This window comes from Gopherus flavomarginatus, chromosome 1 (genome assembly GCF_025201925.1).
Source record: "Gopherus flavomarginatus isolate rGopFla2 chromosome 1, rGopFla2.mat.asm, whole genome shotgun sequence".
NCBI classification, from domain to species: domain Eukaryota; kingdom Metazoa; phylum Chordata; order Testudines; family Testudinidae; genus Gopherus; species Gopherus flavomarginatus.
Genome location: NC_066617.1, coordinates 358,077,656 through 358,093,745, shown reverse-complemented (window position 1 = coordinate 358,093,745; position 16,090 = coordinate 358,077,656). Strand labels below are relative to the sequence as shown.

General features: G+C 44.3%; 1 protein-coding gene across 1 annotated transcript in view; it reads right to left on the bottom strand.

The window, feature by feature from the left end:
• The window catches only part of PAK1 (p21 (RAC1) activated kinase 1), a 111,979-nt gene that overhangs the window by 18,127 nt on the left and 77,762 nt on the right, over positions 1-16,090 (bottom strand). Inside the window, exons 8-11 of the mRNA XM_050941508.1 lie at positions 13,640-13,703; positions 12,628-12,676; positions 9,340-9,452; positions 85-202 (exon numbers count right to left, since the gene is read on the bottom strand). Of these exons, the coding sequence (XP_050797465.1) occupies positions 85-202; positions 9,340-9,452; positions 12,628-12,676; positions 13,640-13,703 (344 nt within the window). The remainder of the gene's footprint in view (positions 1-84; positions 203-9,339; positions 9,453-12,627; positions 12,677-13,639; positions 13,704-16,090) is intronic.

The window sequence follows — 16,090 nt, the reverse complement described above, 5'->3', positions numbered from 1 at the left end:
AACCATGACACTTCATGGAAACCTTAATTTTATTTATACATTTCACGCTAAGCACTCGTTCTGACAAGTAGGGCATGATCTTACCTCTCGACACACAGCTGCTATTTGTCCTTCATCCATGCAGGTCTCTGTTACAACATCCGTCAGGGAGCCGCCTGCCAAATACTCCATAACTACCCACAGTTCATCTCCTACAAGGTAACTATAAAGGACCAAAAAAAATAACAGACGGTAGTTGTATTTCTTTAGCCAAAAAAGCTCTGAGTAAAGCTATTTTTAAAATGTAGTGGGCCACTAGGCATCTGTGCCTCATTCTAAAGTCCAAAATGCCTGGAGAGTCAGTGTGGAGTGATGGAATCAGCTTACGGGCATGGCTGAGAGCTCTTTTTTGTTCAGAATATCACCAGCTTGAATCATCACTGGAATTGGCAGTCTGTTACCATCCAGCTTTAAGTTTTCAACCATTTTTACTTTATGCATTACACCTGTGTGGTGAACAGCGATAGTAATGTATGTGTCTATGCCATGCCAAGAGTCCTAGACTATTGTTATATGAGAGGTAACTCAACCAATCACCATCCTTACTCTACAGCTAATTAATATGCAATACTTTCATTGGCTGTCTGAGGGAAACTGCACAGATGGTGGATTACTTGGCCAAGTCGCCACACCTCTGTACCTAACTGCCACCACGTAAACCCACACAACTCTCCCAGGGCAACGCAACCACCCATACAACACCACAACCAGCACGTACAATAAGCCCAAAAATGCACACACCACTTTACCACAGCACACTCCCCTAATTGACCACTTGTACAAATCAACAAATATTCTAGCACAACCCCTCCTAGAGACACAAATGAACACAACCACCCATACGACATAACCAGCATACACATGGAATTTGCGGTCTGTTGTAAGCCAGTTTTTAAGTTCTCGGCCATTTTCATCCTTTTGTTTTATTTTTGACATACGTGACTATAAATTAAGTCTGCGACAGCATGGGCTTTCAGCTATTAGTTAACAGACTGTTAATTTAGCAGTGCTAGAGATTTAAGTTACTCAGACAATATTTCTGGTACTCCAATGATTTATTATTTGATGTACCCGCCCCAAAGAGCTTGGATTTTACTTTAAGACAAGAGAGAACATGTAGTTGAAAATAAAAGGTGTGGGAGGGGAAAGGGGGAATGGGTAAATAGTAATAGGCTCCTGTTTTGTCATGGATCAGCTGTGCGCCCATTAAGTAGAGTCATTTTTAAGACAATATTGTATATTCTTAAAGTCTGATCATTAATTTTTTCCTTGCACCTATGACACCTAAGGATCTCAAAGCAATTTGAGAATGACAGTATCCTGCAAGATATGCAAGCATTATCACCATTTTACACAGAGGGAAAATGAAGGCACAGAGGTTAAAAGAGATTTTCCCCAAACGACACCACAGAGTAGCAGAACCAAGCTTATAGACCAGGCTTCTGGCTCCTAGTTCTGTGGTTTAATCACAAGACCATCCTTGGGCCAGATTCTCACCTGCATCAAGATCTGCTTGGTGCAGGGGCAAAGGGCATGTCGACTGGGGAGCTGATTATGGTTGCCTGATTCTCAAATTGTCTTGGCCCAGGCATTAAATTAGAGCTAAAGGACCACATGCCAGCTGTGAATCTAGTACAGCAGGGCTCTGGCCTGACCCTTTCCTGGTATGTCCACAACAGGATGGGACAGGGGCTGGGAAAGAGATGGCTGCATATGACCTGGTTCTGTTGACTAGTTCACAATTTCCCTCTTCCAGGGGGCTGTGGTGAAATCCTAGTCCCTTTAAGGAGTATGTGTGCTCTTGAGGTTATAAACAAGACACTGGGATGAAGAACTGCTATCTCTGGCATTAACTCGTGTGACCTTCAGTGAGTCATCTCACCTCTTTGCCTCAATTTGCCCATCTGTAATGTGAGAAACTACCTTCCTTTACAGGGCCCACAGTGGGAAGCTTAATTTATTTGTTATCCTCACAGTAAATGCCAATTATAACTTCTATCTCATCACGGTTACCCTCCTGTTTTTAAAGTTAATTTTGAGGCGGGAAAAGAATCTATGTGGTCAGCTTTACACATTTTATTACCAGGACATTTTGCAGCCTGTTGGTCTATAAAGCAGACGCGATCAGCAGACAGAAAAACAAGAATCAAATCAGATTAAGAGCTGCTGTGCTGGTCGTGACATTGTGCACTAGCATCGATCAAAGAACGCTTCAGTCTGATCAGATGACCAATCCTACTGCATCTGGAAAGCCAGAGGAAAATGTAATAGACAGTCTCAAAGTAATAAATAATTCTCCAAGTTGTCAAAGGTAGAAAGCAAGGTGAGTGTCTGGTTCCATGATTATCTAAAATCTTTCAAATAGGAGAATCGAGAAGATTTAACGCATATTCTGACTTTAAAATACAGTAATTCCCTCACTTAAAGTCATCCCGGTTAACGTTGTTTCGTTGTTGATCAACTAAGGAACATGCTCATTTAAAGTTTTGCAATTCTCTCTTCTAATGTCATTTGGCAGCCGCCTGCTTTGTCCACTGCTTGCAGGAAGAGCAGCCCGTTGCAGCTAACTGGTGGGGACTTGGATCCAGGGTGGACCGTCAGGCCCCCATCAGCTCCCTGTTCCCCTAAGCCACCCAGCAGGCTATCAATTGGCAGTTCAGCTGTCCCTCCCCCCACAGCAACATGCTGCTCCTGCCCTCTGCCTCGGAGCTGCTCCCAGAGACTCCTGCTTGCTGTGCAGGAGCAGAAGGGAGGGGGTTAATGTCAGGGTGTCCCCCCTACCCCCTGCTCCTGCACCTTGCTTACCCCTTCTCCATATAGAGCAGGGTGGGGACACAGACAGAGAGAGACGGAGAGCTTGGGGCAGTAGCTGCTCTCTCAACTTCCTGATCCACTTAAAAAGACAATGCACTTAAGAGTGGGTCAGCTTACTTAAAGGGGCAGTGTGCATCTCTCTCACTCTCTCCCCCCCACACACAAGGTATGTGTCTGTCTTTGTCTGCTATGCTGTCTCCTCTCCCTCCTGTTCCTGCTACCTTGATGAGAGGCTACATTAACAACAACATGTTAACCCTTGAGGGTTCAGCCAAGTGCTAATTCATCATTTAGCAGCAAGGCATTCCCTGGGAAACATCCCTCCCTCTTCCACCCTCTAACTTCACCACCTCAACCAAGCTTCGCAATCATCATAGCTGTGAACAGTATTAAATTGTTCGCTTAAAACGTATACTGTGTGTATAGCTATATAGTTTTTTGTCTGGTGAAAAAAATTTCCCTGGAACCTAATCCCCCCCATTTACATTAATTCTTATGGGGAAATTGGATTCACTTAACATCATTTCACTTAAAGTTGTATTTTTCAGGAACATAACTACAACGTTAAGCAAGGAGTTATTGTAGGTAGTAATGATTCTGAGGCCACACAGGACTGCTTCGGCGTGTGGGCTTTTGCTCCAAAGTAACACACACCATTTACACTTGCACTAAAGGAGACTCTAGTTAAATGAGGACAGGTATGGTCTAGTCATCTGAGCAGCTGACTAGGAGCCAAGGAGATCAGAATCCCAGCTCACCAATGACTCTCTGCGTAGTACTGAGAAAATCCCTTGAGAACCCTGCAGGAGTGTACACAGGGCCCAGGAACATTCACCAACTGGCCTATGTTTCCCTGCATGTGCCGAGAACACAGCCTCTGGACACCCGACATCCATGGGGAAAGGAAGCTGTGGGGCAATGCCCCCTTTGCTGCTCTGTTTGGAGTCTCTTCCCAGAAGTACAGATTTCATAGGAACTGGGCTATGACTGGTTCTGCTGTCTGTGCAATAACGCCCTCTTGACGGAGACTATAGAGCTGGAATACTACAATTTTCTTCATGAATATTCCTGCTGACCCGATGAAACTGGGTTATCCTCCTCCTAATGGATCCCCAAAGCTATTGTATCCCAAAAATCCCCCCACTCACTTTTAAGGTTCTGTGTCTTACCCATCATCATCATCTTTCCAGTCAAGTACAATTAGACATGCCTGCCTTGCAGATTTCATCAGCGCCTTTAATTGATCAGTGGCACTCTCCTTCCCTGCCATTAGTGTCTTCTGCAGCATAACTCAGCTTGCCCAACGGGCAAGAGATTGGGAGATCACATGTCCAGCATGACCATACACAGCGCAACCCAGTGAGCACCAGCTGGAAGCTGAAAAGTAATTCTGAGCAGCGGACAGAGCAAGCCAAGAAGCATGCTGGGAATCTGAAGCTATGCCATCAGCAGCCATATGTGCATGGCAGCGCCTGACACCTAAACAGCAGAGATCTTACACAACCTGCAAGGACGCAGAATTAATTCAAGCTTCCTGCCAGCTCTAGCTGCGTAAATGTGATTTGAGGAAGCAGGCTGGTGCCACCTCCAGGCTCATCTTGATCTTTAACCACAGCAGAGCCCAGTATTAGTCACTGAATAGTTTATTGCAGATATGTTTCAAATGCTTTTTTTGCGGGGGAAGGGAGGGGTGCAGTTTCTGAGACAGCAAAGGGGACTATGATTACAGATACAGGACCAAGTTCTGTTCTCTCCCACTGACCTGCTGTATGACCTTGGGCACATCACTTGGGGTCAAATTCTGCCACCCTGACTCACGCTATGTAGTCCTACTGAAATGGGGCTCCTTATGCAACGAGAGGTTACTCAGCATGAGTCAGGGTGGGAGAATCGGGCCCAGAACCTCTCTGTACCTCTGTCTGCCCAGCTGTAGAATAGTGATGTGTTTCTCTCAGGCTTACAGTTTACAAGGTACTTTGAGATTTTTCCATAGAAGACAACATATAAACACCAACCATCACTATAAACCTGCTCTTGTGAAAAACTCTATAGAATTCAGTAGAAAACGACAGCTCTTCTACATGGTTTTTGGACATTCACATAGTATTTGATACAAAGTTATATTTCTACTACAGAGCACTAATAATTTTTTAAAATCTTATAGCAAAATAAGAATTAGCTATTAAATTTCAGAGGTGCACAGTACAGTATCACATTCCTGGGTAGCACTGTGATTCTACTTCTATTCAATTGCATGGGGCTTTTCCATATACATGACTACAACTGAAGGTTTTTATTTCTGTGGGGCTGATTGGTTGGTTTTGTTGTTTGTTTGTTTGTTTTTAAAGGAGATTTCTCTCAAAAGGTGAGAAACAAAAGGTCTCTATGTTTACCTCACTGGGCTCTGCATAGGTACAGGGGTCCACCATACAGATGTGGGCTCCTCATCTCAAAAAAGATATACTGGCATTAGAAAAGGTTCAGAGAAAGGCAACTAAAATGATTAGGGGATTGGAATGGGTCCTATATGAGGAGAGATTAAAGAGGCTACGACTCTTCAGCTTGGAAAAGAGGAGACTAAGGGGGGATATGATAGAGGTATATAAAATCATGAGTGATGTGGAGAAAGTGGATAAGGAAAAGTTATTTACTTATTCCCATAATACAAGAACTAGGGGTCACCAAATGAAATTAATGGGCAGCAGCTTTAAAACAAATAAAAGGAAGTAGTTCTTCACACAGTGCACAGTAACCCTGTGGAACTCCTTGCCTGAGGAGGTTGTGAAGGCTAGGACTATAATAGGGTTTAAAACAGAACTAGATAAATTCATGGAGGTTAAGTCCACTAGTGGCTATTAGCCAGGATGGGTAAGGAAAGGCGTCCCTCTGTTTGTCAGAGGGCGGAGATGGATGGCAGGAGAGAGATCACCTCTGGGGCACCTGGCATTGGCCACTGTTGGAAGACAGGATACTGGGCTGGATAGACCTTTGGTCTGACCCAGTATGGCCTTTATGTTCTTATGTTCTCACTCATATGCAAAGCACTGGAGGATTGGGATTCAAAGGAAAATATATAGTACACTTGCATAGTATTTTTATACAGTGCCTAGCACAATGGGGACCCACTCTGGTTGGAACCTCTGGGCACTTCTGTAATAAAATACATTTCAGATGCAATTCCTGGTGGTATACGAAAGTGGATAAAGCATGAGTAGCCCCATTTTACAGTCAGAGGAATGGGGTCAATAGAAGGGCCTATGATCTGGTTTTCACTCAGATGTTGGAAGCCTATAGATCCATAAGGGGCTTAGATCTTTCATCTCCCCAGTCCAGTCACCTAATTGCAAGGGTATCCTTCCCCATGCTGCCTTTTGTAATAATAGATTTGCTAAAGCAAATTTGGGTTCCAATCGGAAAGGCATTCAGTGTCCGAGAAAGGACAGGGAATAGGGCAGGCCAGGACAAGCCTGATTCACAACTACATTACCCCCTTTTACATCACCAACAAAACCCCAGGTTCACACTGGTGCAAAACTGAAGTACCACAGTAGACCTAATCTGTACATAGCATTCCTCCATCTTGTAACTATTACAGAACTATTTGGGAGCTGCTTTGCCCACTGCCTAAAGCAGTAGAATGCTCAGTTCTATTCAAGATGTCTTTTGAAAGAAGGGCGATGACAAATGCAGCAGCTCATGTACTGGAGGCATTTAAACAAGACAACAGGGCATGTAATTACCCAATAGCCCAAATTTTCTTAATGGAGAAGGCAAGTGCAGTACATGTAGTGTTGCACAACTTCTCTAATTAGATAATAAATGCCACCTTTAAGCAACCTTATTGTCAAAGGAAGTTGTCACGCTGCTCTCCATCAACCAAGTTAAATTCACAGCATTTAATCTTGTGTTCTTTGCAACACTCTACACAAGTGGGAAGAGTTTTAGAGGGGTAGCCGTGTTAGTCTGGATCACCCACGAAAGCTCATGCTCCAAAACATCTGTTAGTCTATAAGGTGCCACAGGATTCTTTGCTGCCTTTACAGGTGGGAAGAGACATATGAACACAAACCAAAAAAAAAAAAGAACAGTCAAGAACTAACCCCCAGAAGTCACATTACAAGTCACTGATGGCCAAATATTTATAAATGCTCTCCATTCAATTGTGGGACAGTTCAGTCCTCTGCAGTGCTTGAATTAATTGTGTTTTAATTGTGAGAGGACTGGTGGCAGGGTGGAGGGTCTGGATCCCCCCTCTCCTGCCTCGGTTCACCTGGATTCAGAATCCCATCAGGATGTGCCACAAGGCTCAGTCCTTTCCCAAGTTTTCCTGGAATCATGGGGAGAACTACACAAACAGAGTATGGTTGGCGGTATGACTGAAAGTTCTAATGATTGTGCCAGTGGTTGGGAAGGATTCTCAGGACTTATTGGAATGTACCTAGTGTGTGATTTAGAGGATTATTGTATGTGATGTGCTGAGAGAAGCAGATACAGCAGAATCTCAGAGTTATGAACACCAGAGTTACAAACGGATAGGTCAACCACACACCTCATTTGGAACTGGAAGTATGCAATCAGGCAGCAGCAGAAACAAAAAAAAAGCCAATACAGTACAATATAGTGTTAAACTACTAAAAAAATAAAGGGAAAGTTTAAAAAAAGATTTGACAAGGTAAGGAAACTATTTCTGTGCTTATTTCATTTAAATTAAGATGGTTAAAAGCAGCATTTTTCATCTGCATTGTAATGTTTCAAAGCTGAATTAAGTCAATGTTCAATTGTAAACTTTTGAAAGAACCACCATAACATTTTGTTCAGAGTTGTGAACATTTCAGAGTTACGAACAACCTCCATTCCCAAGGCGTTTGTAACACTAAGGTTCTACTGTAGGCACAAAAACAGCTAGACTGATCAATAACGGACTGGTGTCTGTCTCAAATACACACTGGGAAAAAGCTAAAGGTAAAATAACGGAATGCATTTGCAATGTCACTTCTCCATCTCAACACACCCTTGGTTTTATTCATAACAATTTACATTTATATAGCTGCACCTGTCATCCCTAAAGGTACTAAAATGCTGTACAAGTTTGCAGTACATACAGCACCACTGAACTGCAGCTCACAGATGCAAAAGTGTGAGGAGCAGCGTTTTTGGGTAAAGTCAGGCAGATCCCTTAAGAAAAGGTCTTGGGGACTTTAATATCTTTGCAGAGCAGATGCATATTCTGTTACACAGTCTATTCTGAAAGACCCACAGACAAACCTCATGGCTATTTACCTACAGTGCTTTTGAAGGGCTGGAGAAAGTCAAGATTTAAGTGCGTGGTCCAGAGACCCTCCGCAGCAACCTGGACCTTAATTCTGTGGCAGCTCCATTGAAGTTGAATATGGAGAATTTTAATGATGTATGAAAATGGCTAATTCAATTGATACACAGTGCTCTAGATTATTTAGTTTGATACTAAATTCAAGTCACTGTATGCAGTCCCCCCCTAGTTTTGGATATGACACACGTTTTTGTTCTGACAGCTCATAATTGCATCCTAATAGGTATTGGGGGAGGTTACAGGTTCTGGCAGCTGGGAAGGAGACAAGTGAGGTTTTTGGCAATTGGGAAGGCAGTTTGAGATTAGAGTAAAAGCCTTTTAACTGAATGTTTCTTCTAAAATGGTCAACAATAAAACAATTGACAATGCTGATGTTTGTACCATGATCGTTAGGTGAACACCCTGTTGGCTGAAAGGAGCAGTTCATGGCTCTCACAGATGTGTTTCAGACTGTCTACAGCAGTGGCCACCAACCCGTTGATCGCAATCACTGGGTTGATCTTGGACACTCTCCCAGTCAATCACGCTCTCCAGCCTCAGCAGCCCCAAGCCACTCCCAGAAGCCGCTCCTGGAAGCGGCCAGCATGACCCGCGGGGGGGAGGGGTCTCTGCACACTGCTCTTGCCTGCAAGTGCCACCCCTGCAGCTCCCATTGGTTGGGAATGGGGAGCTGCGGCCAATGGGAGCTGCAGAGGCGGTGCCTGCAAAGAGGAGCAGCACGCAGAGCCACATGCCCCCTCCCAGGGGCCACAGAGGCATGTTGGCCCCTTCCCGGAGCAGTGTGGCCACGTGGTGCACTACTGGCTGGCGGGGAGGGTGGCCCGGCTCATGACAGGGAGGAAGTACCGATGAGCTGTTTCCATTTCTCCTCAAGTGGTAGGAAGGAAATTGCTTTCAGTGTCTAAAATGCAGCAAAGGAGAGGGATACAACTTGGAATCCTGACTGCACAGCACTAAAGCCTTCCATGCCAGCATTTTTACAGTGAATCGAGTGCCAATGAAGGCTGTTTGATGCAGAACTGGACTGAGAGCACCAAACTCCTGGCACATAGTTACTATATAGTGTTACTATCACTCTGGGTTGGATTCAAACAGGATCACTGAGGAAGGTGAAGGGCAGTGGCTATACACAGCATATCTTTTAAATCAGAACATACCTGTCCAAGTAGTTGACAATGTTAGGGTTTTTGTTTTCCCTCATTACAAGGATTTCATTAATTATAAGTTCTTTCTTGGGCTGCTGTTGCAAATTCATCTGTTTGATTGCAACCTAAGAGAGGGAGAGAAAAAATACGTAAAGCATTAATATATTAACATCCCTAGAAATCTGCCAGTTGCTAGTCTCTGCTGCTTAAGTTCAATTTGCAAATAAAGTTCACCACCACTTTATTATCTCAGGGTACACAGCTGTTTTGTAACAGTGCAAGTACTTTCATCCAGTCAACTTCCAGAAGCGTTCAGCGACGCAAGCAAAAAAAAATTGAGAGGCAAGTATTTCCCTATTGGAAGCCTGCATCATAGCTGGATAACCTTGCTCCTTGCAGTGCTCTTGGCAAAATAACAAATAGCTCCTTACTACAACATGGATTGATTTCTCTAAAAAGCTCATTCTTTAAGGAATCCAGCTCTCTTTATTTCAGATCAGCATCTTCTTTCAAATGCAAGTCAGGCTCCAAGAAATTTGTGGGACAAATTCATTTAGCTTAAGTGCAGTTTTCCAAGGTACTAATTTCACTGTGTTATAACTGAGCTACAATGGTGAGCAGCAGTGTTCAGATCCAAAGTTTGGTGGTGGTTAGACCTGAGAGTCTGGTTCAGACCCACCTCTAGCCAAAACTTTGTAGGTGGGCGGCACTCTTATTATAGTCTCTTGGTCTGTATCTTTTCTGCAGTGCATCACTGCACATACACAAATCTCTGTGTGTGTGTATAAGCCGACAAAGTAGACCGCAGTCTCATGCAATGTATTCTTCGCCATTATATCCAAATAGTCACAATACCAGTATATAAAAGGCCAAATCAGGCACTCTTACTCATAGTATAGTCATTTAACTGTTAAAACAATGGGACTGCTCAGTATGAATAAGCTGGCAGAATCAGTTTGATTGTGTTAACATTCTGTTGGGTTTTTTACAATATTTAGGCAAAGATAAAGTGAAGGGAATGTAGTTACACCTTTATGGCAAAGAGCTATTTGCAGAAAAGGCAGCATTTCTAATGGATGGGAGCCAGCAAGGAAAATGCCAGTATAGATAGGTACAATCAGCACTTAGGTATTATGGTTATAGATTCTACAGGAAACCCTGACACAGGTGAGACTAGAGAGAACGTGCTGCTTGCCAACAGTGTTTACAAAGCTGTCAAACTGCAGTTTGACAGTAAAACATGCAGTGGTGACATTTGTTCCCTTAGGACAGGAGGAATGAAAAACAGAGGGTATCTGCTCCAGACCTCACAGAGCTGGAAGACAAGAAATCCCTAGATCAGGGGGATTTTAACCACCCATATATCTGTTAGATAACAAACAAACAGCGTAACAGTAAAAGAGATTCCTTTTACAAACAAGACAGTTTTATGACACATAGAATATAGAACACAGCCAGAGGAGAAGCCATCCTGGAACTAAAGAAGAACTGGTGAGAAACTAGGAGGACAGGAATTGACAGACTGGACCAGAACATACGGCCAACTAACTAACCCCACTATTTTGTCTGACAGTAACCAGTATCAGAAGCTTCAGAGCAAACCAGTACATAGTTATGGGATAGCCTGCCCCCATACTCCCCTGTGAAAGTTTCTTTCTAATCCATTAGTCAGAGCATGGCTTATGCACTGAAGCATCCATCCCTTCCAAAATTCTGGCTTCATCTTTTATTTTTAATTCGTACAATAGTAACTTCGTTATCCATATAATCCTACTAAAGTTCTTAGCCTGTTAAATATTGTGACAAGCAGTTGCACAGGTTACATGCATTGTATAATAAAATATTTCCTTTTATTACTTTTAAACATGCTGCCATTCAATGTCAATGAACTTCAGAATAATAGGAAAGATTGATACCGGTGTCCAAAAACGACTTGAACTCAGCGTAACAAGGAATGGGTTAACAGAATATAATGCTTAAGGATTTCAGGAATGTAAAGTCTATGGCCTGATCACACTCTCACCATGTTGAGAACCAGGAGTTACTGGAAGTCACTCAAGTCCATGGGTTACACAGTTGTGTACAATGGGTTTGAGTATCAGTATGGAACTCAGCTAAGGGATCCTAAGAGACAACATACAGGTACAAACTTCCAGACTACTTTTCCAAAGGAATTGTAAAAAACAAGCAGCAGCCAACATGGTTCCCCTTTTCAAAAATGTGAAGTCAAACTTTTATTAGTGCTTTGTCATCTCACCCCTTTTCAGTCCCTAATACAGTGTCAGCAAAAAGCATATAGTTGTAAGACTACTGGTATTTAATTGTTGGCTTTGTATAATTGCAAAATGGACCCATATTTCAAGAACCAATAATACTACAAACTTTCCTGTTTATTTCAATACTAGCTTTAGTATTATTAGAATGAACATTATTCCATCATTGCAAAATTCTTATTTGTCTTATAGACACGTAATATATAGGACCTTATTTTCTGAGGTGCTGTGAACCCATTGTCGCATAGAATAGAATACCAGGATTGGAAGGGACTTCAGGAGGTCATCTAGTCCAACCCGCTGCTCAAAGCAGGACCAATCCCCAGATTTATGTCCCAGATTCCTAAATGGCCCCCTCAAGGATTGAACTCACAACCCTGGGTTTAGCAAGCCAATGCTCAAACCACTGAGCTATCCCTCCCATTAGCTTATGGTACTGCCCATGATGTGCTGGGTGCTTTCTAGATGTTCAAAATGGGATGGTACATGCCCCAGTGATCTAGCAGCCTTAGGGCAGACAAGCAGGTAGACAGAGATTGGATTGGGAAAGGGAAACAAAGATTTTCTGTCCAGGTCAGTTAGATTCACTGTAGGCAGCGGATGAAGAGTGGGTCTTTAAGGGGGACTTAAATGAGGATAGAGTAGATGGGCCCCTCTCTGGAAGAGCTCAGGGAAAATGAACTATATAGGTAAACGTACAGTATGTATGTTAATATCACATATAATGAGTATGTTTTTACACACACACACACACACACACACACACACCCATCCTCATGGCTCCAATAAATAAATAAATCCTTCCAAATGTGAAGTTATGCATGGTGTAGAATTTAGGAGCTCCTGTTTTTTTCCAGTCCTATGCTCAGACCACTAGCCGAGGCCTGTCATTAAATTAAAAACAAGTGTTCTCATTAAAAGCTAAATGTCATGAATCTTTGAAAGAAGATCTATGTTTTGTAGTGTCAATTAGAACCTGTAGGGCCTGTTCCAAAGCTCAGTGAAGAAACAATCTGGCAGCACTCACCTCTTGTCCTGTAGCTACATCCATTGCAGTATAAACTGTGCCTGAAGCGCTAACCAAAGAGGGGAGAAAACACATTGTTAGTGCTAAACAGCAAGAGTGATAGCTTTAAATAAAAGAAGAATTTTCCAATCCATTAAATTTTTACCTTAAATGAACATATCATTTCAACTCTGTTTCTACACAACATTTCCAAGAGTAAACAGCAATCTGAAATATTTATGAGCAAAGCCCAATGGCTAAAAAGAGTGACATAGAATATATTGAGGAACTGGCTATAACACAACAATCTCTTGACATGGTTAGGGTCTTGGACTGAACCTTGTTCTGGAAAAATCACTAATTTGGAACATGAGTTGATCCCATCTAAACTGACACGACAGCACCAAGGCTCCCTAACATGGCAGAGATTAAAGGGTAGACTGAATCAGCTAGGCAAGGCAGACATGGCATTTGTAATGAGAGACAGATAGTTTGATCCTGCACCTACTGGATTCAGTAGCAAATCTTCCATTGTCTTTAATGGCCCAAAGAGAGAGAGAAAAGCCTGCATCGTTTTAAATGGAAAAAAAGTTAACCATCTGTATACTCACTACTGGGAGAAAACATTTGTACAATAGATCAACAGCCATCTTAAAAAATGGAGTCAACTGTCAGTAAAGAAAGAGGTAATACATCTGATACTCCTTCTCCTACACCCCACTGCCAGGGGACCCAAAACCAACGCTGAGCAGAAAAGGTTAATTCTGAAAGCAAATCTGTAATTTGAAGAGGTTTTGTGCACTGGAAATAAGCAGTTCTTTCCCTGCACACAGATATATTTAGCAACACAGTCATCTAATGACATATATTTTAATATTAAACAATCACACAAAACCTCACAGTCACTATGACTCAAGAGTATGTGGGGAGGGGGAAGGAAGGAAAATGTTATGATACTGTTTCCAGCAAACAAACCCAGCTTGGGTTTTCTGCTGTGTGTATACTGAGTGGGGGGGAAGCAGTATATACTAACCCTTGTCCGATCTTCTCAAACCGTGTGTATTTCTTTTTGGGGTCTCCCACACTCACGATACTTCCTTTAAAAAAAAGGGGGGGGGTTTAAAATTCTCGTTATACACCAATGCAAGAGCAATCCGTTGTGCATCAAAGCCCCAACCTCAAAATGACCTCTGCATGGGTAAATGCCTGTGGCTGCACTTGGCAGATGCAGGAGCTGCTCACATGGAGTTCTCTGCAGGATCAGGGCTTAAAAGAGAACTAGTCTGCTGGAAGGCCATAAGCGTCATTGTCACCACAGTTAACATGCAGTGGATGCTCATACTTTTCCCAGCAGCATGGCTGCTCAGCTCCCTTGCAGGGAGAGGGCAGAGAGTAGAGGATATGGATTTGTATTTAGTAGAGCTGGGCAGAGGAAAGTATTCCATTTCATAGAGGATTCTGAGAGCTGGAGATCTGGTTTCATTCCAATTTGGAACAAAGCCCCCAAATGTTGAAGTTCTCCACAGAAGGGGACAGAACCCTCACCATGGGGCAGACTGCTTCAGAGGCTGCCGCAGAGCCACACCTTGGAAGCCAGGGGGTCCCAGCTGAGGGCAGATTGCCTGGTGCGTTGCTTCAAAGCTACAGACCCTGGAAGCCCTGGGGATGCCTGGTTCCAAGGTAGTTTGCCTGGCTGGCAACCTGGTAGGAAACCAAGCAAGGTTCTGAGAGAAACCTTCGTGATTTCTAGAGGACCTTTGTCAAAAATCAGTGAAGTGTTTCGATTTCAATGTTACTTGTCCTTCCAGCTACTCTCTGCAAAGAGCTTTGATCTTCACAACACCGTTGAGGTATAAGGAAGTATCATCATCCCCCCGGGTAGGTTGGGAATCAGAGGGGAAAATTAAAGCCAACCTTTCCAAAAGCACAGGCAGATGGAAAGAGCCAAAGAGGTGCCATTCTAGGGCTTAATATGGAAATTGGGAACATAAGGGTTTTTCAAAGTTAGTGTTTGCAAGTTACCTGAGCAGTCAGTATATGGTGGGATTTTCATAAGTGCCCAGAGCTGAGCAAGAAACACCAATTAGACACATAGTGGCCTTTGTAGACCACTTTGCATTTAGTAATGAGGCCTGGAAACCCAGTGGCGAGCGATGTAAAAACAAGCTGTTTTCAGACATCACTGGGGCATGGCCAAATCACAGGATCTGGGGCAGACAGAAGTAATGGAGAGGAAAAAAGGGGCAGCCCAACTACACAAACCGAGAATTGACACCACAATTATAGAAATGACCTTTGCTCCTTGAGGATGAACTGCTGGGCAAGGGCTCAAGAAACCTCTCTTCCAGTGTAAGGCACGGGCCCTGGGTTCACACTGTAAATTTGATAACTGCTGGAGAGGAGTAATGACAGGATTTAGGAGGAGTTGTGATATTATTAAACTCTGAGTTAGTATCCTCATCTGTAAAATGGGGTAATACTTTCCTGCCTCACAAGAGGTTGGCAAGATTAGTCAGGGCCGCCCGGGGGGGGGCAAGAGGGGCAATTTGCCCCAGGTCCCGGGCTCCGCAGGGGCCCCCACGAGTGTTTTTTGGGGCCCCTGGAGCGGGGTCCTTCACTCGCTCGGGAGCCCCAGAAAACTCTTGCAGGGCCGGGCCCCGGACCTTCTTCTGCTCCCAGTCTTCGCTGGCGGGGGAGTCCTTCCGCTCCAGGGCGGAAGGACCCCCCGCCATCGCATTACCACCGAAGCGGGACCTGCCGCTGAAGTGCAACCCGGTCTTCGGCAGTAATTTGGTGGCGGGGGGCCCTTCCGTTCAGGGACCCACCGCCGAAGTGCCCCAAAGACCCGTGGCGGGGGCCTCCCCCCCCGAATTACCGCCGAAGAGCAAGGTACACTTCGGCGGCGGGTCCCAAAACGGAAGGGTCCCCCCTCGCCACCGAACAGGGCCGGCTCTAGACATTTCGCCGCGCAGGGGCCCCCTGCCGCTTGCCGGTCCCACGGCTCCGGTGGACCTGCCTGCGGGAGGGAAGGGTCCGCTGGTCCCGCGGCTCTGGTGAACCTCCCACAGGCGTGCCTGCGGATGCTCCAGCGAAGCTGCGGGACCAGCGGACCCTCCGCAGGCACGCCTGCGGGAGGTCCACCAGAGCCGCCTGCCGCCGATGGCCCCAGGCCCCCGGAATCCTCTGGGCGGCACTGAGATTAGTAAGGTTTTCAAAGTGCTGCATATGTGCTAAAAGTTCTTAAAATCTTTCTATATTTGTAGTTGCAAGAAAAGCTGTTAAACTTTACCAGAAGCTGGGAGAGGGCGATGGGATAGATCAGTTGATGATTACCTGTTCTGTTCGCTCCCCCGAAGCACCTGGTATTGGCCACTGTCAGAAGACAGGATACTGAGCTAGATGGACCTTTGGTCTGACTCAGCATGGCCGTTCTTATGTTCTTAATTATGTTTGCAGGAGCTGTAAGTGGTTGTCAGAAGACCCA